The sequence below is a fragment of the Bos javanicus genome, chromosome 16 (genome assembly GCF_032452875.1).
Source record: "Bos javanicus breed banteng chromosome 16, ARS-OSU_banteng_1.0, whole genome shotgun sequence".
Lineage (NCBI taxonomy): Eukaryota > Metazoa > Chordata > Mammalia > Artiodactyla > Bovidae > Bos > Bos javanicus.
The window spans coordinates 2,083,728-2,106,800 of record NC_083883.1 but is presented as its reverse complement, the minus strand read 5'-3'; the positions used below and the strand labels follow the sequence as shown (position 1 = coordinate 2,106,800).

Below are 23,073 nucleotides of genomic sequence, written 5' to 3'. Positions count from 1 at the left end.
GCCCCAGGATCCCGCACACCCTCTGGCAGGGAGGGGCAGTGTGGGGCTGCTGGCGGGTGCCCTTGGGAATCCTCTGACATGCAGCATTGCACAGGAGAGCCATGTGGGACTGGGAGCTCCGCCAACCCCCAATGTGGGGCTTTCCATTCCAATTCTTCCAGCCCCCAAGAGGCTCTCAGGCCTTGATCTCAGCAGCTGTGATTTCACATAAATACTTGCCCAGGCCAGAAGGGGGTTTTAGTCCCTCATCTTCACAGCTGCTTCTCAACTACACCGCTTCCCAAAGTGGGGAAGGAGGACTTGGCAGGAAGAGAATGCGGGAAACTGGAAAGGGGTTTCCCCTAGAAATACGTCAAGAAAATGAGCAGAAACCGTGTCCCCAAGAACATATGACAAAAAGTCCCACCCAGACCGGGAGTACCTCTGGTCCTCAGCCAGATTTAGCACATGAGCCGGGAAAGGGGACAAGAATGTCGGCCTGGGAAGTCACCGCCCGCACCCCAGGCTGGGGACTCACCCGGCCCCTGCCCGGCCAGCGGAGATGGAATGGGCGGCGGTGGAAAATCTGTGTCTGCTCTGAGCCCCTGCGGGCTGTGGCTTGGAAGAGGAGCGGCAGCCCAGCCCCTCATGGCCTGGCTCCAGCGGGAAGGAGGGAAGGGCGGCCGAGGACTGTCGGCAGAGGCACCCCTTATCAGAGCCAGTGCAGAGAGGGTGCGGCCAGGTCAGACATCAGGAGGGACTTCCCAGCAGTGTGGGCGATGACGCCTTGCCAAGGGGAGAGCAGAATCTTCTGCTGCACAGATAGTACCAGGGAGAGGTTTCTCTGGGTTGCTTAGAAGCCAATCCTATTTGGTTCATGAGAAGAACAGACATCAGAATATCTTTCAAGTCCTACCTTAAAACCCTGGATTATGGGGTAAAAGAGAAGTGAAAGTCTTGGTCACCCAGTCGTGTCTGACTCTCTGTGACCCCACGGACTGTGGCCCACCAGGCTCCTCTGTCCATGGGATTCTCCAGGCAAGAATCCCGGAGTGGGTTGCCATTCCCTTCTCCAGGGGATCTTCCCAACCCAGGGATTGAACCCCGGTCTCCTCCATGACAGGCAGATTCTTTACTGTCTGAGCCACAAGGGAAACCAAGAGGGAAGAGCAGCTTGAAATCAGCATGAGGACTGAAAGGCTTCAGCCAGCTCCTGTGCTAAGCCACTGCCACTGCTCTGAGGAGTCAGAGCATTTCCTGCTTCTGCGTCTCCTACTTCTCACACCCGCAGCTTGGAGACGCGCTCTGTGCCTATGGCCTTCCTGCCTGTAGAGAGTAGGCAGCCTCCCTAAAGCCACAGCAAGAGGTGACGGATTGAGAAGAGAATGGCCCTTTCCTCACTCTCGATCCCAAAGCCTGCCCTTGGTGGACAGCTTTGTCCGGGGGTGTGTCTTTCCGTCTGGGCTTCTGCTGTGCGCCTTTTGTGAACTCTCCAACTCCGGCACAGAGAAGAGAGAGCTGCCCAGAGTGCCCTCCTTACCCTCTGCTCGGTTGCCCTCTCCCAGGCTGTGTGTTCATCCGCCCCTCTGGTGTCACACCCCCAGTGCTCACACCGTGTCACACCCCCAGTGCTCACACCTTGTAGCTAAATAAAAAGAGTGAAAGCCCCACTTCCAAGGGCAGATGCAACATCTGCCTTGGCTGAAGAAGGAATGCTATCTTTTTTCCCACCCCCAGCTGACATTCAGAGCAAGGCAACCGCAAGGTTGAAAGCAAAACAAAACTTGCAAGAGATTCTGCTGAGTTGCCAAATGAATGGAGCACCAAAGGTCTTAGGCCTGGTAGAAGGGGAGAAAGCGGGGAGGGTTCTCGGGTTGAGAAGACGCAGCGACTCTCCCTGCCTCCAGAATTCCCTATCCCCTGCTTGGCAGCATTATGCCAGCTAAGCCAGAAGCCCCACTCCAGGCAAGGAGGAGCTGGCTAGGAAAGAATTCAGAGAGCCTGGAGTTGGCCTGGGAAACAGCAGGCCCATGGCTGTCATGCACCGTTGGCCTAATTCGGCCCTAGGCGTATAACTCAAAGCAGACAAGGAATTCCCAGGACACAACATGGAATTCCCTGCAGGGTAGGCGGGACTCAGCAAGGGCACTTTTTCTCTCCTGTCTTTCTCAACCATCTACCTACCATCCCACTGTTGATGCTGCTTCCTACAGGTTTTGTGAAAACCTCCACCCCTCTACCATGTACTAAATATTTCATTTTTGAAGCTCCTGGACTTGCCTCAGCTATTCTCATCACAGTGTAGCTGCTCTCCGGCTGTTTGAGCTGGTTTGCCCCCTTCTCCTCCCTCAGAGATAGTGTTCTGCTATGAGTCTCTCTCATGCCTTAAACTTAATATATCCACCCAACGTATGATGGGCAGAGAGGACCACAGACTGTTCATCTTGGCAGGCACCCAACGTATGATGGGCAGAGAGGACCACAGACTGTTCATCTTGGCAGGCATGCCCATGGGACTGGTTTTTAGGGTAATTTACTTGACATCTTCAAGGTGATAGCTACAGGGCAGAGGGCACAAGGAGAGAGGCAGCTTAGCCGTACTTCTAAGCTGAGCTGGATGGACTCCTAAAAGCAGACTGCTCATGAGTCTGAGCAAGCTCTGGGAGCTGGTGATGGACAGGGAGGCCTGGCGGGCTGCAGTCCATGGGGTTGCAAAGAGTCGGACACGACTGAGCGACTGAACCGAACTAACTGAAAAGTGGATTTTCTGAAACAGACTAATTTTCTATAACAGACTAATAAACAGACTAATGATAGGGAGGAAAATCTCAGAGAAGCCAGTTACCCCTTTTCCTCTCACATCCATTCTATCCCATATCCACTTGCCAATTTCTTTATACACCCCCTGGCAACATTAACATTCTCCAAGGCAGTGGTCTCTAAACAGGAGGCATGCATTCATCTGTTGGAGCATGGGAAAGGTACTAGAACTTTTTGTATTACTTCATCCATTCCTATTTCTTGCAGAGTCTATTATGTAAATGATATTAGTGTTAGAAGTACAGTAGCATGCAGTTGAACATTTACTGGGGCTACCTGTGCAATTTTCTCCCAGATTGACAATGCTACTAGAAATTTCAATCTGCCGCACTGAGGAAGAGCCCAACCCCAGCACGTCCCAGCTTTTGGAGAAATAGTTCGTGGTAGGACATGCCGCTGGCCTCAAAAGGCACGCCAACAGAAGCACAACAGGGACACCGCTGAACCCCAGAAGCCGTAGGCTGGCGGGAGATATCAACTCAAATCCTACAGTTAATGAACCAAAAATCAAAATCTGGGCTGTCTCAAAGCAGTTTCTTTCCCCTTCCTGCCATTTACTCCCCAAAGAATCTCAGCTTCCCAAACCAAGTAGCTGCTCAATAATTACGCCAGGAACGTTTAGAAAGTGGTAGCAATTACCCTAGAGCACAGCCAGGCCAGAGCTTCCCTAGACAGTCACATGATCGAGGAGTCCTATCTCCAACTCCTAAGCCCACCTGTCCTCCCCTCCAGGTCCCCATAATACCATCACAGCACTATGACACTATTTCTGAAGTTGACTTAATTTTTGTGTATTCTCTTAGTGCCTGTCAAGCCCTATGGAAGGAAGAACTGTCCCTGTTGTGTTCACCACTGTGTCCCCACTACCTGCTGGACACTATTTGTTCACTGTCATTGAAAAGAAATTAGAATCCCTGTGTCCTACAGCCATACCTCAGCTCTGCAGAGGAGAAAAGAAACAGCAGGATGTAGAGGAAAGATGAAATAGAAACTCCCAACAACGTTCTTCTTGATCCAAATTCAATATAAATAGCCTTTAGCTTTCTGAAGGAAGCCCACAGGTAATTATTCAATGTTTAGTCAAGGCTCCCCTTCTCTGCCCTTTCTGATCTGGGCCCAGGTCCCCTGACTCCCCTAATATTGGCATAGCACCTCCTCAGAAAACATCATTCTTTCTCTGAAAAAGGGTAACACAGCTGAGGACCCATGTGGAAAGGTTCTGTGGGGAAGGAGAATTCATACAACTTTCTATCTGCACCGAAGAATCTCTCATCCAGATCCTCTCTTCTTCCTGCACACCAAGGGAGACTAAGGAAAAGACTTCTTTCTTCCCCTTAGTTCAGTTCAGTTCCGTCACTCAGTCGTGTCCGACTCTTTGCGACCCCATGAATCGCAGCACACCAGGCCTCCGTCTATCACCAACTCCCGGAGTTCACTCAAACTCATGTCCATCGAGTCGGTGATGCCATCCAGCCATCTCATCCTCCGTCATCCCCTTCTCCTCCTGCCCCCAATCCCTCCCAGCATCAGAGTCTTTTCCAATGAGTCAACTCTTTGCATGAGGTGGCCAAAGTACTGGAGTTTCAGCTTTAGCATCATTCCTTCCAAAGAACACCCAGGACTGATCTCCTTTAGAATGGACTGGTTGGATCTCCTTGCAGTCCAAGGGACTCTCAAGAGTCTTCTCCAAAACCACAGTTCCAAAGCATCAATTCTTCAGCGCTATCAGTTTTCTCAGTTCAGATTCACACAGGTTTTTCTTGCTCTTGGAAGCCAGGAGATAACATGGAAAATTAATCAGAAGATAAAAGGCTACCTTCCAGTGGGTATCATCCGGCTCTTTGAGGACTGGAAAAATCTGAGGGTGGGGATGGAATCGGGAACCAAGCGGCAGTGAAAAGAGAGAGAAACTGGAATGAGGAAAGGAGCAAACTGAAAAGATCCCATCAGTGCAAAACGCTCAGGTTTTTCTTGCTGATAAACCTCAGGCAACACAACCTCTTAGGGCCTCCCCGACGGCTCGGCGGTGAAGAATCTGCCTGCAGTGCGGCAGGTGTGCATTTGATCCCTGGGTAGGGAGATTCTCTGGAGGAGGAAATGGCAACTCACTCCAGTGTTCTTGCCTGAAACATTCCACAGACAGAGGAGCCCAGCGGGCTACAGTCCATGGGAGTCAGACACGACTGAACGACTGAGCACACACACACACACAATGCAGCCGCTTACCCAACCGACACAATCAGCTCTGCCTCTCTGCTGAGCCTCGTCTGCTCACTGATGAGTGCTGAGGGGGCTGAGCACCTCCATGTCATCTCAGATGTAACCAACTCTTAGCCACTGGGGCACCGCCTCTTGTTCCAACTAGTCACTGGACTCTTAGAGACCCCATGGACTGCAGCCTACCAGGCTCCTCCATCCATGGGATTTTCCAGGCAACAGTACTAGAGTGGGGTGCCATTGCCTCCTCCTCAAGGAACACAAGCCAATATTAAATGCATATTAGTATCGGGTCACAGTTAGGCATTTTATCAGGTACCAGAATATAAAACAAATTGTAAAACTATCTGTGCTTCTGAGACTCTCTGTGTTGCTGCTCTAGCCGAAGAGGCAGCAGAGCATTAATGGTCTGTAAGTCAGACAACACGAATTATTCCATCAAGTTCTACCCTGTGGTAAGACTTTAGGCAAGTCATTTAATTTTTTTGGTCTGTTGAGATCACTCAACAAGAGAGAGAGAGAGAAATAAAACTATGTTAGTGTCAGAAAAGTTATAAACTGCAAGTTGCATAAGGTCCCTTAGTAGCTATGGTGTAAAACAATCTATCCTAAAGATACTATCAATCCAACAGAAAATAAAGGGGAAGGGTCATATTCTAGGGAACGATTTTCCCAATCAATCAGCGGAATTCAAGCACTGGGAAAATTCCTTTATGTTATTATCAGCCTGCAGGGACCTACCACAGTTGACAAAGCTGTGCTCGGCTGTCAGGCGCCCTCGTGTGCTCTCTGTGCACTGGCTGGCTTTTTCTGGCACCTGGATACTGACACTCTTTTCTCAGCCTGTCCAAACAAACCGCGCAGCATCACCTCTGTCTGGGGAGAGAGTCCCGTGTCACAGCTCTTCTGTGGCTTCTTTTCTTACCCCTTTACCCTTCTCACACATGAGCGAGTCACTGTTGGCCCTGAGCGCTAAAAATCACTCATGGAAAAGTTGTTTCTGACAGCCTGCTTCCCAGCTCCAGGACCAGCCCAATGGTAAGTTGTAATACTGAAAACCATCAGGACACATGTTTGCGATCCAAGGAAGCAGGGGAATGGCAGTGGACAGCTGTGCCGGTGGCAGGGGCCCTGGCGTGGCCAGGGTCTGCGGCAACAGAAGCCCCTGACACCAGAAGGCGACTTTCAACTACAGGTCTACCACTGGGGTTGGGAGAGAATCTAAGCATTTGATATCTGATTCTGACATGAAAGAACACGTATGTTGGCCTTTGGGAATGGGAGCTCTCTGGGAACTAGAAGTACACAGTAGCAGCTATGAGAAAGGGGCTGGGAAATTGGGAGGAAAGTCTGGACTCTGCTCTTGGAAGTTTCTCAGGTTCCAGTTTATTCAGAGTTTCACTTTGTGAAGGAAGCAACTGAGCCAAGGGAAAAGAACGTAACAGGAAGAGGGAAAGGAAGATCCTGCTTAAATTCTGAGGAGTGCTCCTGAAGTACTGCATTATCTCAGTGAAAACATAGGAGTAGCCACTGTGAAAGTGGCAAAATAAAGAAATCCAGCTGACAAGAAGAAGGCATTACCCAAAGGGCAGTCATGAGAAACTGGACAGACGGCAACGACTGAGCCGCACGAGAGCAGCTTAGCACTGCCACACTAAGCAGGCTTCTTTTGACATCGATGGTGAATGCAGAGAATGGACAGTGGCAGCAGGTGGACTGCAGCAGCCTGACAGATGAATAACACCCTGCACTCCATGGGCTCTCATATCCTGGCAAATATCATCAGACGCATGGGCTCTGTTTTAATGTGAGACAACTAATTTATTGAACACCCATTATTAGAATAAGCATTGTACATACATTATTTAATCCCAATAACTCTATAGACTAAGTATTAATATCATTTGCAAACAAGAAAATGATTTTTACTTACGGAGAATGAGTAAACTATTCAATGTTATTCAGCTAGTAAATGGTAGAGCCAGTACTGAACTCAAAGCCTACAAGATAAGAAAGTGAACTCTAGAAGTACAGAGACCATGTAAGGCAGCTCTCCCTGCTGGTAAAGAAAATAAAACATGGGCAATGGACAGATATCTAGATAAAAATTTCTCCCTTTTTCCTTTTAATCATAGAGTCTGGACTCCAAGTCACTAATTTATAACACTGGCTAGGGGTCACAACTTCTTAGAACTGGCAAAAAATATGATGTGGCTTCCAAGAAAGGGTCAGAAATGGTACACCTCAAGAGGCTGAAGGCATCTCAAGGACAAGATCTTTGCTCCACCTCAAGCTACTCAATCAAGGCCTGCCCGACTGATAGGGCCAAGCAAGGACCCGTAACAGAGATGCTGAAACTAGGCAGAAAGAAGCAAATAAGATTTCTCTAGTAATATCTCCATTTCAACGAAATAAAATTACCATGGCTCACTGGGCAATTGGGCTGAGCCAGGTAAGCATGAAGCTGGATTTTTCATTTTCTTTAGAGAATAGATTAAGAAGAACTATACTAAAAATACATCAGACAGGGTTGAAAAAGTCATCAATAATTTCCTGAAAGAAAACTGAGTAACCCAAAGATATGGTGGGTAAACTCTCTACATTTTGATTTTCCACCCTGTTTCTAACTGTGTACCATAGAGAAGTACTACATTAGGTAGACGGACTCACCCACCCTTCTTCCTATTATACTGTAAGATCAGGGTAGGGAAGAATCATATCTTCAACCCTTTGCAATCAAAGACTGATACTGAGTTAGGGACTTGATTATTTACTGATAAACACACCTCTAACATAAACATTTATAAGAGACATTCCCCCTTCTGTACAAGAGAAGGAAAGAATGATCTTCAGAGAATACCACAGTCAGTAAACCTCATCTCTGGGAAAGAAATAATGTTTCTCTCCACAGCCTGACATCTTTTCAGTGCTATGGAGACTGTACTTTGCCTGCACAGATATAGCAGCAAGGTTTCCAGAAACATTCCTTCTCTAGACGCAGACAGAACACAGGCCGCCTTCCTCCAATCCCCCACCCCTGGCGTGGCCTTTACCTTCCACAGGGTTGGTTTTCAGTCTACTGCAGAGGTTCATCACTCCTCCGTAGTGGACGTTGATCTGGTCTATTGCATCACTTGAGCGCAGCTCCATCAGCTTCCTCAGGTCCATCACTGTGCAGCCAAACTCCCCTTCACGGCTCTCAAGTATCGAGTTGGACGGCAAGGTGTGTTCTGTTGGGTTCGTCATTTTGCCTGCTGTTACCAAGCCCCTCAACAGAGAAAATGTGAACTCTCCCTTCCACTGATTCAGGGTCTCTCGTTTCTCTTCCTCACTTCTTACTTCTTTCTTCTCTGAGAGTCCAGATGCGATTAAGACCGACTAAATCTTGTGCAGGAAGCTTCAGAGCAGCAGCCTGTGGTCCAGGTCCTTTCTTGTGTATGAAGCTTGTCAGCCAAAGGAGGAAGAGGAGGGGGGAACTGAGTGTGAGCCGGACCACGTGTTACGATGACTGGTGTCCCCAGGTGGTGATGGAAGCAGTTGTCCAGGGTAGGTAGGTTCCTAGTTTAGACCAACTTTCCCAGATGGTGGGATAAACAGGATGTGCATGTTACCATGGAGGCAACCTTAGCAACAACCAGCAACTGCAGTGGCAGAGAGGTGGCAGGAGAGGAGAACGAGGAGGGCTCCCTGGAAACCGGTGACAACTGGGTCTCTGGAATAAAGATTCAAAGGCAGACATAAAGAAACAATTAGAACAGCATGGGATCCAGCAACAGCAAGGACAAGAGGTACTCATTCTAGCACAAGGGTTTAGGTGACAGTTGATACCTGAGCTGAACTGATAGCTCAGGCCTAAGCTGAGCGGACTGACTTAGGAGAGGCCCCTTCTTCCCTGGGGGCCCCTCGGCAGCCTGTAAACTCCAATGTAGAGAAATATCTTCAGATACACCCCAGCCTTCACACCTCACCTCTGCTAAACCAAGCAACACAAACCCCACAACTGGAGAAACTTGGAAATAACGGGATATATGACCTCTAATGGCTCTCCCTGTCTATTTGAGGGCCCTGCAACAGAATGTTTTAGTCTCTTTTAATCTTAGAATGTTTTAATCTTACCTCTAAGAGGTGAGAAGAGATCAGGAAAGGAGTCCAGACCAGAGTGATCTGGAGGGTAGCCTGCCAGTCTGCCACCCTCCTCCAAACCCTGCACCCTACCACATTCCTAACACACCCATGTACAAACCAGGAGGGCAACCTGGGAGAAGACGGCCACATCCCCTGCAGCCCCTGAGAACACTTGGCCTGACACTGTATAGAAATTCTGCAGTTGCATATATTTCTGTATAGAAATATTGCAGTTGTCAATAGATCAGGTACTACGTTCAGATCTTGGAGTCTAAAAAGCTTTGGGGAGAAAAGGATGAGTAAAACCCTCCAGCAGTGGGCGATGCAGGGTGGAACATTTATACATAATGGGAACAGAAAGACCTCTGAGGAAGAAAGATAGTTTGAAGCCTGTGAGTGTTCAAGTTTCTCTGGGATTGCAGGAATATGACAGCTATCAATTCAGCCAGAGCCTAGGGCCACAGCAAGGTCAGTAAGGGAGCAAAGTCAGCTTGTGTGTGAGTGACAACGGAGGGTCTCAGGTCAGCAGTTCTCTCGGGAAGCCATATGTCACCTCACACATGTTGACTAGGGAGAGAGGGACGGGTGGGAACGGGGAGGATGAAGGAGAGAAAAAGCCTAAGCCCTGTCCTCAGCTTCAGGCAAGAGGACCACCACACACCAGCCACTTAAATGCCAAGGGGATCTTTCTGAACACGGCGCCAAAGCATTGAGGGCCCAGCCCTGGTCAGCGCCTCTTTTATACGTGGATGACGTCCTTGCTTCTAGACGATGAACAGGAAGTACAAGGGTCATCAGATAAGGGCTTGACTACTATATTAATTCCCAAAAGTCACATGTGGCCAAAGTTCTTACTAATTCTAATCAGCACTGTTCTTAGTAGATTCCGCGGGGATGGAGGCGGTTACACCCCTCCCTCTCCCAGGATGCCCGCAGCTTACTCCTTCTACTGTGAATTTCTAGTGCTACCCTGACTTATAAAGGGTTATACAAGCAGCGTTTTGTTTTGTTCTTGTTGCTATTGTTTTTCAAATATCATGCTCCCTTTTCTTTTTAGGTGACATTCCCAGGGGACAGAAGAGAAGCTGAGGCAGTGTATCACACTCCTTTCAATCCTCCTGGCACCGGGACAGGCAGTACCACGGACATTTCTCTCCAATTCGGTTTCTTCTCCAAGCCTGGAAGCCTTGGGAAGGGCTACAGCAGCAAGAAGCCCATTTGACCCTTAAGTGGAACTCCTTAACCTTTGGAGAGGATGTTGAGGGCAGTGCTGATTGACAGCTTAACTGGAAATTATAACCTTTTTTTTCTTTATCTCTACCACCTACTGCCATGGCTGTTTCACGAAGGCAGAGATTTTTCATGTGTCTTGCTCAATGCTTTCTCCCCAGTGCCCAGACAATCACCTACACAAAGCAGGCATTCAGCTAATTTTTTTGGCTGAATAACTCATAGTAGATTCAGAACCAGATTTACCATCTTCCCAAGAACCTTTGGAACAAGTCACTTAGCTTTCTTAGAGCTCAGTTTTTTTAGGGCTCAGTTCCTCCCACCTTTATCTGGGAGAAGAAATTGATAAATGAATGGCATTATAAATAGAAATAGTACCTGGAAATCTTAGATGAAAGATGACCAAAAAAAAAAAAAAAAAGAAAGATGACCAGTGTCCTGTATAGGACAGTCAAGTGATGTGAAAAGGTTAATTTGATCTTAATGAACTTTTGTTATCTAGTCCTTTAAGCAGAAAAGCAATAATCCCCATGTGCCCCTCCATCTTTTCTTGTGAGAGCAAACTCCCTCACCCCCCAAACAAGTGGAAAATTCCAAGCAGCATCATTAGCAATAACCATTATCTAGGTTATAACCATTAGCAAAAACCACTTCATGGATCACAGCCTTGTCATGGTAAAGGGGTTTGCATAACTGAATGAAGCTGTAAGTTACGCAGTGCAGGGCCACCCAAGACAGACAGGTCATAGTGAAGAGTTCTGACAAAACTTGGTCCACAGGAAGAGGAAATGGCAACCTACTCCAGTATTCCTGCCGCAAAAACCCTATGAAGAGTATGAAAAGGCAAAAAGATATGACATGGGAAGATGAGCCCCCCATGTCAGAGGGTGTCCAATATGCTACTGGGGAAGAGTGGAGGGCAATTACTCATAGCTTCAGGAAGAATGAAGCAGCTAGGCCAAAGCAGAAATGATGCTCAGCTGTGGATGTGTCTGGAGGTGAAAGTAAAGTTTGATGCTGTAAAGAACAGTACCGCATAGGAACCTGGAATGTTACATCCATGAATCAAGTTTGAACATTGTCAAACAGGAGATGGTAAGATTGAACATTAACATCTTAGAAATCAGTGAACTAAAATGGATGGGAATGGGCAAATTTAATTTAGATGACCATTTTATCTCCTACTGTGGGCAAGAATCCCTTAGAAGAAATGGAGTAGCCCTCATAGTCAACAGAAGAGTCTGAAATGCAGTACCTAGGTGCAGCCTCAAAAACAACAGAATCATCTTGGTTCATTTTCAAGGCAAACCATTCAACATCAGAGTAATCCAAGTCTATGCCCCAACCACCGATGCTGAAGAAGCTGAAGTTGACTGGTTCTGTGAAGACCTACACTGTCTTCTAGAACTAACACCGAAAAAAGATGTCCTTTTCATCGCAGGGGATTGGAATGCAAAAGTAGGAAGTCAAGAGATATCCAGAATAACAGGCAAGTTTGGCCTTAGAGTACAATATGAATCACAGCAAAGGCTAACAGAGTTTTGTCAAGAGAATACACTGGTCATAGCAAACACCCTTTTCCAACAATACAACAGATGACTCTACACATGGATATCACCTGATGGTCAATACCGCAATCAGACTGATCATGTTCTTTGCAGCCAAAGATGGAAAAGCTCTATAAAACAAGACCTGGAGCTGACTGTGGCTCAGATCATGAGCTCCGTATTGCAAATTCCAGGCTTAAATTAAAGAAAACATGGAAAACTACTAGGCCATTCATATATGACCTAAATCAAATCCCTTATAATTATACAGTAGAGGTGACAAATCAATTCAAGGGATTAGAGCTGGTAGACAAAGTGCCTGAAGAACTACGGACAGAGGTTTGTAACACTGTACAGGAGGCAGTGACCAAAACCATCCCCAAGAAAAAGAAATGCAAGAAGGCAAAATGGTTGTCTGAGAGGCCTTACAAATAGCTGAGAAAAGAAGAGAAGAGAAAAGCAAAAGATAAAGAGAAAGATATACCCAACTGAATACAGAGTTCAAAGGAAAGCAAGGAGAGAGAAAAGGGCCTTCTTAAATGAACAGTGCCAAGAAATAGAGAAAAACAATAGAATGGGGAAGACTAGAGATCTCCTTAAGAACATTAGCGACATCATGCAAGGAGGGGCATGACAAAGAACAGAAACAGGAAGAAGCTAACAGAAGCTGAAGAGATTAAAAAGAGGTGGCAAGAATACAGTATATTAAAAAGGTCTTAATGATAACCATGATGGTGAGGCCACTTACCCAGAGCCAGACACCCTGCAGTGTGAAGTCAAGTGGGCCTTAGGAAGCATTACTATGAACAAAGCTAGTGGAGGCAACAGAATTCCAGCTGAGCTATGGAATATCCTAAAAGATGATGCTGTGAAAGTGCTGCACTCAATATGCCAGCAAATTTGGAAAGCAGTGGCCACAGGACCACAAAAGGTCAGTTTTCATTCCAATCTCAATGAAGGGCAATGCCAAAGAACGTTCAAACTACTGTACAATTGCACTCACTTCATATGTTAGAAAGGTTATGCCCCAACTCCTTCAAGCTGGGCTTCAGCAGTATGTGAACTGTGAACTTCCAGATGTACAAGCTGGATTTAGAAAAGGCAGAGGAACCAGAGATCAAATTGCCAACATTAATTGGATCATGGACTAAGCAAGAGAATTCCAGAAAAGCATCTACTTGTGCTTCATTGACTACACTAAAGCCTTTGACTGTGTGGACCACAACAAATGTGGAAAATTCTTAAAGAGATGGGCGTATCAGACCATCTTACTTGTCTCCTGAGAAACTTGCATGTGGGTCAAGAAGCAACAGTTAGAACCAGACATGGAAAAATGGACAGTTTCAAAACTGGGAAAGGAGTATGACAAGGCTGCAAACTGTCACCTTGCTTTGTTGTTGATGTTCAGCTGCTCAGTCATGTCCAACTCTTTGCAACCCCATGGACTGCAGCACGCCAGGTTTCCCTGTCTTTCACCATCTCCTGGAGCGTGCTCAAATTCATTTCTATTGAGTTGGTGATGCCATCCAACCATTTCATCCTCAGTCATCCCCTTCTCCTCCTGCCTTCAATCTTTCCCGGCATCAGGGTCTTTTCCAATGAGTTGGCTCTTTGCATCAGGTAGCCAAAGTACTGGAGCTTCAGCTTCAGCATCAATCCTTCCAATGAATATTCAGGATTGATTTCCTTTGGGATTGACTGGTTTGATCTCCTCGTTGTTCAAGGAACTCTCAAGAGTCTTCTCCAACACCACAGTGCAAAAGCATCAATTCTTCGGCATTCAGTCTTCTTTATGGTCCAACTCTCACATCCATATATAACAATTGGAAAAACCATAGCTTTGACTAGATGGACCTTTGTTAGCAAAGTGATGTCTCTGCTTTTTAGTATGCTGTCTAGATTTGTCACAGCTTTTCTTCCAAGGAGCAAGTGTCTTTTAATTTCATGGCTGCAGTCACCATCTGCAGTGATTTTGGAATCCAAGAAAATAAAATCTGTCAATGTTTCCATTGTTGCTCCATCTATTTGCCATGAAGTGATGGGACTGGATGTCATGATCTTAGTTTTTTGAATGTTGAGCTTTAAGTCAGCTTTTTCACTCTCCTCTTTCACTTATCAAAGGGCTCTTTAGCTCCTCTTTGTTTTCTGCAATAAGGGTGGTGTCATCTGAGTATCTGAGGTTATTGATATTTCTCCTGGCAATTTTGACTGAGCTTGTGCTTCATCCAGCCTGGCATTTTGCGTGATGTAATCTACATAGAACTTAAATAAACAGGGTGACAATATACGTCCTTGATGTAATCCTTTCCCGATTTGGAACCAGTCTGTTGTTCCATGTCTGGTTCTAACTGTTGCTTCTTGACTCACATACAGGTTTCTCAGGAGACAGGTAAGGTGGTCTGGTATTCCCATCTCTTTAAGAATTTTCCACAGTTTGTTGTGATCCACAGAGTCAAAGGCTTTAGCATGGTCAGTGAAGCAGAAGTATATATTTTTCTAGAATTCTCTTGCTTTTTCTATCATCCAACGGATGTTGGCAATTTGCTCTCTGGTTCCTCTGCTTTTTCTAAATTCAGCTCAGTTCATATAATGTTGAAGCCTAGCTTGAAGAATTGTGTTACTTTGCTAGTGTGTGAAATGAGTGCAATTGTGTGGTAGTTTGACCATTCTTGACATTGCCTTTCTTTGGGATTGGAATGAAAAACTGACATTTTCCTGTCCTGTGGCCACCTTGCTTATTTAACTTATATGTAGAGTACATCATGGAGAAGGCAATGGCACCCCACTCCAGTACTCTTGCCTGGAAAATCCCATGGATGGAGGACCCTGGTAGGCTGCAGTCCTTGGGGTCGCTAAGGGTTGGACACGACTAAGCGACTTCACTTTCACTTTTCACTTTCATGCATTGGGGAAGGAAACGGCAACCCACTCCAATGTTCTTGCCTGGAAAATCCCAGGGACGGGGGAGCCTGGTGGGCTGCCATCTATGGGATCGCACAGAGTCGGACACGACTGACGTGACTTAGCAGCAGCAGCAGAGTACATAATGGGAAATATCAGGCTGGATGAATCACAAGTTGGAATCAAGATTGCCAGGAGAAATATCAATAAACTCAGATATGCAGATGATACCACTTTAACAGCAGAAAGTGAGGAGGAACTAATGAGCCTCTTGATGAGAGTGAAAAACCTGGCTTGAAACAACATTCAAAAAACTAAGATCGTGGTATCCAGTTCCATCACTTCATGATGAATAGAAGGGGAAAACGTGGAAGCAGTGACAGATTTTCTTTTCTTGGGCTCCAAAGTCACGGCGGATGGTGACTGCAGCCATGAAATTAGCACATTAAAAGTGGAGATGTCACTTTGCCGACAAAGGTCTGTATGTAAAGTCAAAGGTATGGTCTTTCCAGCAGGCATGTAGGTGTGAGAGTTGGACCATAAAGAAGACTGGGTGCTGAAGAACCGATGCTTTCAAATTGTGATGTTGTAAAGACTCTTGAGAGTCCATTGGACTGAAAGGAGATCAAGCCAGTCAATCCTAAAGGAAATCAACCCTGAGTATTCATTGGAAGGACTAATGCTGAAGCTATAATCCCTTGGCCACTGATGTGAAGAGCGGGTCATTGGTAAAGACCCTGATGCTGGGAAGGATTGAAGGCAAAAGGAGAAGGGTGTGGCAGAGGATGAGTTGGTTAGATAGCATCACTGACTCAGTGACGTGAATTTGAGCGAACTCTGGGAGATGCTGGAGGACAGAGGAGCCTGGTGTGCTGCAGTCCATGGGTGGCAGGAGTCGGCCGTGACTTGGCAACGGAACAACTACTGCAGTGCAGCCTTGGGCCTCTAGAGAAGGAGGGGCAGCCTGAAGAGACCAGAGTCTTCCACTCACACAGACAACCAATGCGAAAAGGCCAGTTAAGGTCAGAACACGTGCGGCAGGTAGAAAAGGGTGAATCTGGTCTGCTTCAGGCCGCCCTTGAGACACACACAGGCCAGGCACGAAGCTGCTGGCACAAAGGCAAGGGGTGCTGCCCGTCCGGGATCCCTTTTTAAGCCGGGCTCTCTGCGAAAGTGCTTCTGGAATCTGGAGGCATTGCAGGAGCCAGAGCCAATACTGCTCTCTCTCTGTGGCTGAGCTTGCCTAGCCCCTACCCTTATTAGGCAACTGGCAAAGAACGACCGGTAAGTGTTCACGCAGCCTCAGCCCCGGGCGCAACGCTCTGATGTCCGGGAGGCCACTGCCTCCCGTCAAGTCAGGATTAGTCATGCTGCTCGGGGCTTTCTGGGTAAGGCATGTTCTCACTCCCCGTTTCTAGCATTTTGCCAGCCTAATGATGACGGGATAGAAGAGGGAATTTTCTTCCCTTCCTGTGGGGTCAAGAAATCCTACTGCTTACATGACCACTAAATCATTGTAATTTTTTTCCTCCTAAAGTTCTGTAACACCTGTTGTGCAACCTGTCGTGACACGTGACAGGATTTGGCATACCAATTTTAGGTAGGACGGCTGTGACTCCCACCTTACAGGTGAAGACGCTGAGATTCAAAGCCCTAAAAAGTGCCTGTTCTTCGGCAAGTCAGTGGCCTTTCCTGTGCCGTCCTCTTGCTGTACCTACTCCTCCCCTCCAATCTGGGCCTCTTCATTTTCTGACAAATATCTAACAGGTTCTTTACCACCACTTAGAGGAAGTACTGACTCTCGCACTTGCTCTTTCTCTTTCAGAACCAGTTCCCTCACATTCCACACAGTGAGGATCAGAGATCCCCTCCAGTTCCTACACATACCTGAGAAGCAGAGCGCCCTACACTTCCTGATAACTCAATTTGCAGCTAACCTCCCTAGCAAGTTCCAAAGTGAGGAGCTGCCAGAGATAAAAAAAAAAAAAAAAAAACCCATGTCTTAAGCCACCAAGCCATAAACAATAGTCAGACGCTGTTCCCTCCAATTTTGCCAAGAAATCCCTTACTTGTAGAAACCTTCCTGGGGTGCCCTCAGAATATGAGGGAAAAAGTTAACTTCCTATGTAGGGGACAGAGTAGGGTATTTGGAGGATGTGAAAGGAACCCACTCCCTGAATCTCCACTGCCAAAGGCTGCTAATGAATCTGGCGTGATGCATGGGAAATGAAGAATGAATGCAAACAGGAGAAAGGAAATGGCAGGGGGCCGCCGGCCCAGGCTGCAGGCTGGCGACCGCAGCGAGACCTGCCGGGAATGGTAAGGAGCTCAGCTCCAGCCTCTGGGCTGCCGGCGGCCGCTAAGATGGGGGTGGCACAGGAACAGGATCGAGACACCTTATAACGCGCCAAACTGAGCACGAAATCTGCTTCAGGCCCACCCTTTCCCATTCAGAGAGAAATGATTCATGTAAGTACACACGTGTTATTACTGATACATAAACAGCAGCCTAGCATAGCGGCTGTTATGTAGTGGTTGGTCCATACATAGTTATTCTCATTATTCCACATATTGTTTCTCTGAATCTTCATTAACAGCCTTGTAAGGAGGGCAAGCCATTTTATAGGAGGGAAATACAGGTTCTGAGAACGAGGATTTGTGTCCTAGCCTGAATCCAAAGCCTCAAGTACAAGGTCAATCCTCTACGAAAAAGGAAACAAAGCTACAGATTTACTACCTAAAGCTTGACGAGAAGCCCATATAAATCTATATGGCCCAGAGCCCCTAAAGGCTCTACCACACCTCAGGGAAACACCTCCTTACCTCTTTCAGCTTCCTGGGCAACCACAGCAGTAGGTCACAGCCTATGAGGGGCTGACACCCTCCACTCCAGCCCTGCCCCCACATACATATGCCCCGGCCAGAATGCCCTTGGCTCCGGATGGCATGACTCCAAGTATGTCCAGTTCCCACTCAGAGGCTGAAGGAGGGGGCTGAGGGCTCCCTGCACTCCATCACCTCACACTCGGGGCATCAGCCCTGGGATGGGGAGAGGCACAGAGACACCTCTTCTCTTCTTATTCCCGCAGGGGCAGTTCCCTGCAGTGTCTTAAGCTTCACTCTTTGTCTCGTTGCTGGCATACCTCTAAGAGGCCTTTCATGAGAGCTGGCAAGCACCTGCACGGGGCAGGCTGCCCTGCATGAGACATCCTTGGCTGGCCCTCCTCTGAAGGTCTAAATACCACGCGGAGGCTGCTTTGCTTCATCCTCATGACATGACAGGCCTCTTATTCCCATGACCAGAGGCTGGCCCACCAGCGTCAGTTCTCACCACTTGGGTCACGCAGCCACCCTGCTTGGGGTTCAGGGCTCTCCTTCCATCCCCCTGCCCTAGTGCCTGCTGGCTTGCCAAGCAGACCTGCATGCACACCCTCCTCCAGTCTCTGAGGCCCTGTGGAGGCATATGGGCAGAAGGTCAGGGCAGGGGATGCTGGCGGGAGTTCAGGTGGTGGGCGGCACACCCTCTCATCGCCAGCAACAGCCGGGTTGGTGCCAGGAAGCCAAGGGAGGGCTGAGGCACCAAAACTAGGCCTCCGTACTGACCACAGCATGGCACACTGCAGCCTGTGGTGCTGGAACCCGATGCTAATTCTCTGCCAGCCCCTGGGACCTGGGTTCTGGTGGGTACTCCCTTCCTAAAGCGAAGACATCACTTACTGGTGAGGAGGTGGCTTATGTGAGGCCTCCTGGCTTACCCGCTCCCTCCCCACAAGCCTTCGAGAAAGTGAAAGTGTCTGACTCTTTGTGACCCCATGGACTGTAGCCCGCCAGGCTCCTCTGTCCATGGGATTTCCTAGGCAAGAAAACTGGAGTGGGTTGCCATTTCCTTCTCTTGGGGAATCTTCCTGACCCAGGGATTGAACCCAGGTCTCCCGCATCACAGGCAGATTCTTTACCATTTGAACCACCAGGTAAGCTACCCTGAGAAGGTCTTCTTCAATTCAGTAGCAGAAATGCAGTGCCAGAATCAAAGCATCTGTGTAGAGAAGATGTGGTGCCCTCAAGCCCTGGGTCTCAGGGATTCAGAATTTTCCCCTCCTCCTTGGAGCCACCTTGCACTTGACCAAACTAAGTCTATGCATTATTTGTGGTGACAGAGTTGAAGGCAACCTGGGATCCCCTCTCCCACTGATGGGCAGAAAAAATACATGAGCTAGATAACAGAGAATATCATGCAACAGAAACACAGATCAGATGTACATACAATATTGCTGATCTTAAAAACAGTGCTTAGTGCAGGTAAAAAAGGATACTTTAACAAAAATTAAAAACATATGCATTTTAAGGGATATATTTAAACAAAAAGACACACATTAGAATGCTGCTCACAGGGAGGGAAGGGAAAAGATGTGGAATATGGGAAACAGCACAGGAAGGGCCTTGCATGGATCACGATAATATTGGACCATGAATCCACAGTACGATTGACTCAATAGTCTGCACCTGAAACTGGAAAAAGATAAAACATGCTACGCTACTGAAGCCTTTCAGACCTGAAGGGACTGCACTGTCTAAGATATGCCATGACAATGAGAACAAAACTTACCAGTTCTGGCCAGACGCCTTCAGATGGCAGGGAGAGGTCAGGCCCACAGAGAGCACAAGCTCTCTCTGAACAGTGAAGCCGAGAATTGGCCAAAGGCTGATGATACTCTGCTCCTGATATCTATTGATCCAGCCCCTGTCAGAGACCCCAGAACCATTAAGGTGAAGATAGGAAGTTTCATGACATGGGTTGGGAAACTGAAGCTGAAATGTTCCTAACAGGGCACTGTTACCTTCCTAGATTCATCCTAAAAATAGCACCAATAGAGCAAAATGAAAATGGGCAGTCCCTTGGGCCTAGAGCCATAGGGAATATACCCTATTTCCAAATAATCTGAGTCATACTGGCCTGGGTCACTGCTATGGCTGCCTGTGACTCAGGGGGTGTTACGGGAGTGTTCACAGAAAGCTGGAGCTCAGGAAAAAAAAAAAAAATGTAGAGGATGGAACAGTAACCTCCTTCAGTGGATGAAGGAGGACAAGAGCTGAGTTCAGGCGGGAGTAACCGTCCCATCCAGAAGGTCTGTTGTCTGATGCAAGGAGTGCTGGCCAGATGGTGGGAAATGCGCTGGACATGGGTTAAAAGGGCACCTTCCTCCTACACTAAGCAAGGAGCAGCTTGCTTGCACTAGGTCAGCAGACAGGAGGCAGACCCTTGGGCAGCAGCTTTCGCAGACCCAGGACACACAGACTCGTGGGCAACAGACTGCCTTTCTTGGCGCTGAGGTGGTTTTTTCACGTTTTGGCCCCATGGGAAAAAGGGGGGAGTGCTATTTAGCAGCTGGATTATATCCTGTATTATTTTTACAAACAAATTTCAAGAGAACCATGTCATGCTTACGGAGAGGGAGAAGGGTCAGTCTCCCTGGGCTATTGGAGTTGGTCAGCATCTCGTTGCTCCTAGACCCCAGGCTCTGGTGGAAGCCTCAGGTGCGAGGGAGGTCACATGTCATCCACCAAACGGCATGCTGTGGGCAGCTGTCCCAGGGGCTCAGGAGGAGAGGAAGCAAAACAACATTCCTGTGTGCCCCGGAGTACCACACTGCCTGGGTGGCACTCCTGTTGCCTCCGTCTGCTTCATGACAGTCTTGCCAGTATAGACAGCCACCCCCGGCCCTGTCTAATCCAGACCTCTCAGCCCAGCTAGATCCCGGAAGCTCCAGACAAACGGGCAAGGGCTCCACACTGAGAAGATGGCATGTATCAGGACAGAGATCCGGGAGCACCCCTGAATAAGTCACCTTACCACCCAGGTTCACTCTTCTTTGTTTATACACTGTATAGATAGGAGCTGCTAAGTCAGGGTGGGGCTTCTGAAATTGGGCAGATCATACTTTCTTGCACTTGTGCCTTGGAGCAGCGGTTCTGAAACCTGCGTGAACATCAAGACTCCCAGGAAGTCGCAAAGCCCGCTTTGAGTTCCCTGGGTCTTAGAGCAAATTCCTACTGGCCGTCTATTTTACATATGGTAGTGTAGGTTTTCATGTTACTCTCTCCATACATTCCACCCACTCCTTTCTCCTTGACCCCGTGGCCATAGGTCTGTTCTCTGTGTCTGTGTTTCCATTGCTTCCCTGCAAATAAATTAAAAAAAAAAAAAAGACTTCTGGGAGGGTTCCCAGAGTTGCTGGTTCAGGAAGTCTGAGGATGTGCGTTGAAACAAGCTCCCTGACAAGGGGATGCTGCTGCTGGTCTGGGTACCACACTTGAGAAGGATGCAGAGTTTACAACCTTGTGAGAATCTCCAGCGACACCAAGATAAAGCAACCGAGGCTCCCAGCGGAGGCCCAGGCCCAACACCATCCTCGGATCCAGGCTGACAGGGGAGTCACACAAGGGTCTTGTCCCATCTCCCCCTGCTTTAGTCCTTCCAGAATGTTGATCTTTGCTTCTGTTCATCTCAGGGCAGCCTTGTTCCCAGAGAGACCCATGATCTTCTCAAGGGAAGCCTCTGTCCTGTGAGTCCTTGAGAGACTTGAGAGGACCTCCCTGAATAGGCTGCAACAGAAGCCAAGATTTATTTACAAAGTTCAAACAAGCTGCCTCGTGAGGTTCAGAACCCGGACCCCTTTGGATTCATGTGCAGCTAAGCACCCTCTGCACTTTGGTTCCGACTTTGCAGGAGATAAGAGATGGGGTGATGCCCAGGGGAAAGAGAAGAAATAGGCAGGAAAGACACCCACCCCTCACTTCAGGTTCTCAGGATATTACCACTCCTCGGCACATCTGAGGCCTTCCTAGGTGGCATAGTGGGTTCCTGCCAGTGCAGGAGACGCAGGAGCCTTGGGTTCGATCCCTGGGTCAGGAAGGTCCCCTGGAGAAGGAAATGGCAACCCACTCCAGCGTTCTTGCCTGGAAGGTTCCACGGACAGAGGAGCCTGGAAGGCTATAGTCCATGGGGTTGCAGAGTCGGACACAGCTGCACATCTGGATCCCATGCTGCCCTGGCTCTGCCATTTCCCACGGCCCCGCCACACCTCGGGTTGGGGGGGGGTGGTGCCCACTGCTCTGAGGCCCAGGCGGCACGGGTGTGGCGGGTGAGCCGCAGCAGCTGCTGTTTTCCAGCCGGGGCGACAGGCTGCTATAAACACTTGCTGAGGTTGCTATGGCAAAGTGAGTGTGCAGACCCACGATGGTGTAGCTATTTATGTGCCTGTAATGGCAGAGCGGCCGGTTTTTTATTATTTTACTTTCAAAGTTTTCCTTTCCCAACCCCCAAAACTGCTTTAAAAAAAAAAGGAAAAAAAAAAAAAAAAAGAGCCACTGCATCTTTCCTCAAGAAGAAAAAGACTCTATTACAGAGTCTGGGATTTGAAACAGCAAGGGGAAGACTGAAGTAAGGAGTATGGTCAGCTCCTTTGAAGAGGGAAATGTATGGCTTCTTGCCCCTACATGCTTCTGCCTCAGCTCAGCACGGGGAAGCCCCAACTCTGGGTTTTCTCACCTCTGCACCACTGGCTCTGAGAAGAGACAAAGACGCTTTGTCCTATGCCTTCCTGTCAAAGCTGGCTCCAGCCAGCAGCATTCCTTAGGTTCCCTGTCTCCCCACCAGCCCCCTGCCGGATGCAGGTTTCGTCAGGACCAAGACACGGGGTCGTGGGAAGACAGTCTCAAGATGATCACCCTCCGGTCCCAGCCCAGCCATGGGTGCAGAGCCATCCGACATGGATCCCAGACACTCCTGGCTGGAGGGCCGTGGGAAATGACTTCTGAGGTACCTCTGAAGGGACACCTGTTTCTGCCACTTGTACAGAGAACTTTCATTCAATTCTCTCTTCTCAGGGAGCTCTGGGGGGAAAGGATACTCCTGTAGAACAAGGTTTACGGTCCAAATCAGGATGGTAAGGACCTCTCACCAGCACCAAGGAGCCAGCATTCAAGGTTCAGATGCTGGAGGATGATCAAAAGCAAGGTTGATTTACCCTTGGACACCAGGACACTAGGCACGTGGGAAAAGCTTTTGGTAGAAGTAGGGAGTATTTTCTGGCTACTGGATGGGGCAACACAGCCTCCTACCTTCTCCACTCGCCCCGGCAAATGTGAAGTAATAAATACGAACAAAGAAATGCGCCATCAGGCATAAGCAGCCCAAGAGGGAGAGGGTGGAAGATTACCGTGTGGTATCTCACACCCACACCCATGCACGTAC

At 48.2% G+C, this 23,073-nt stretch overlaps 1 protein-coding gene across 6 annotated transcripts in view; it reads right to left on the bottom strand.

The window, feature by feature from the left end:
• Window positions 1-23,073, bottom strand: part of ATP2B4 (ATPase plasma membrane Ca2+ transporting 4) — a 100,597-nt gene that overhangs the window by 44,172 nt on the left and 33,352 nt on the right. For 5 of the 6 annotated variants that reach the window (XM_061381891.1, XM_061381889.1, XM_061381892.1 and 2 more), the window contains exon 2: window positions 8,070-8,728. In XM_061381891.1, the coding sequence (XP_061237875.1) occupies window positions 8,070-8,262 (193 nt within the window). In that variant the 5' untranslated portion in view covers window positions 8,263-8,728. Of the gene's footprint in view, window positions 1-8,069; window positions 8,729-17,642; window positions 17,956-23,073 lie in introns of those variants that run through there. The other variant, XM_061381887.1, reaches the window with a different exon arrangement.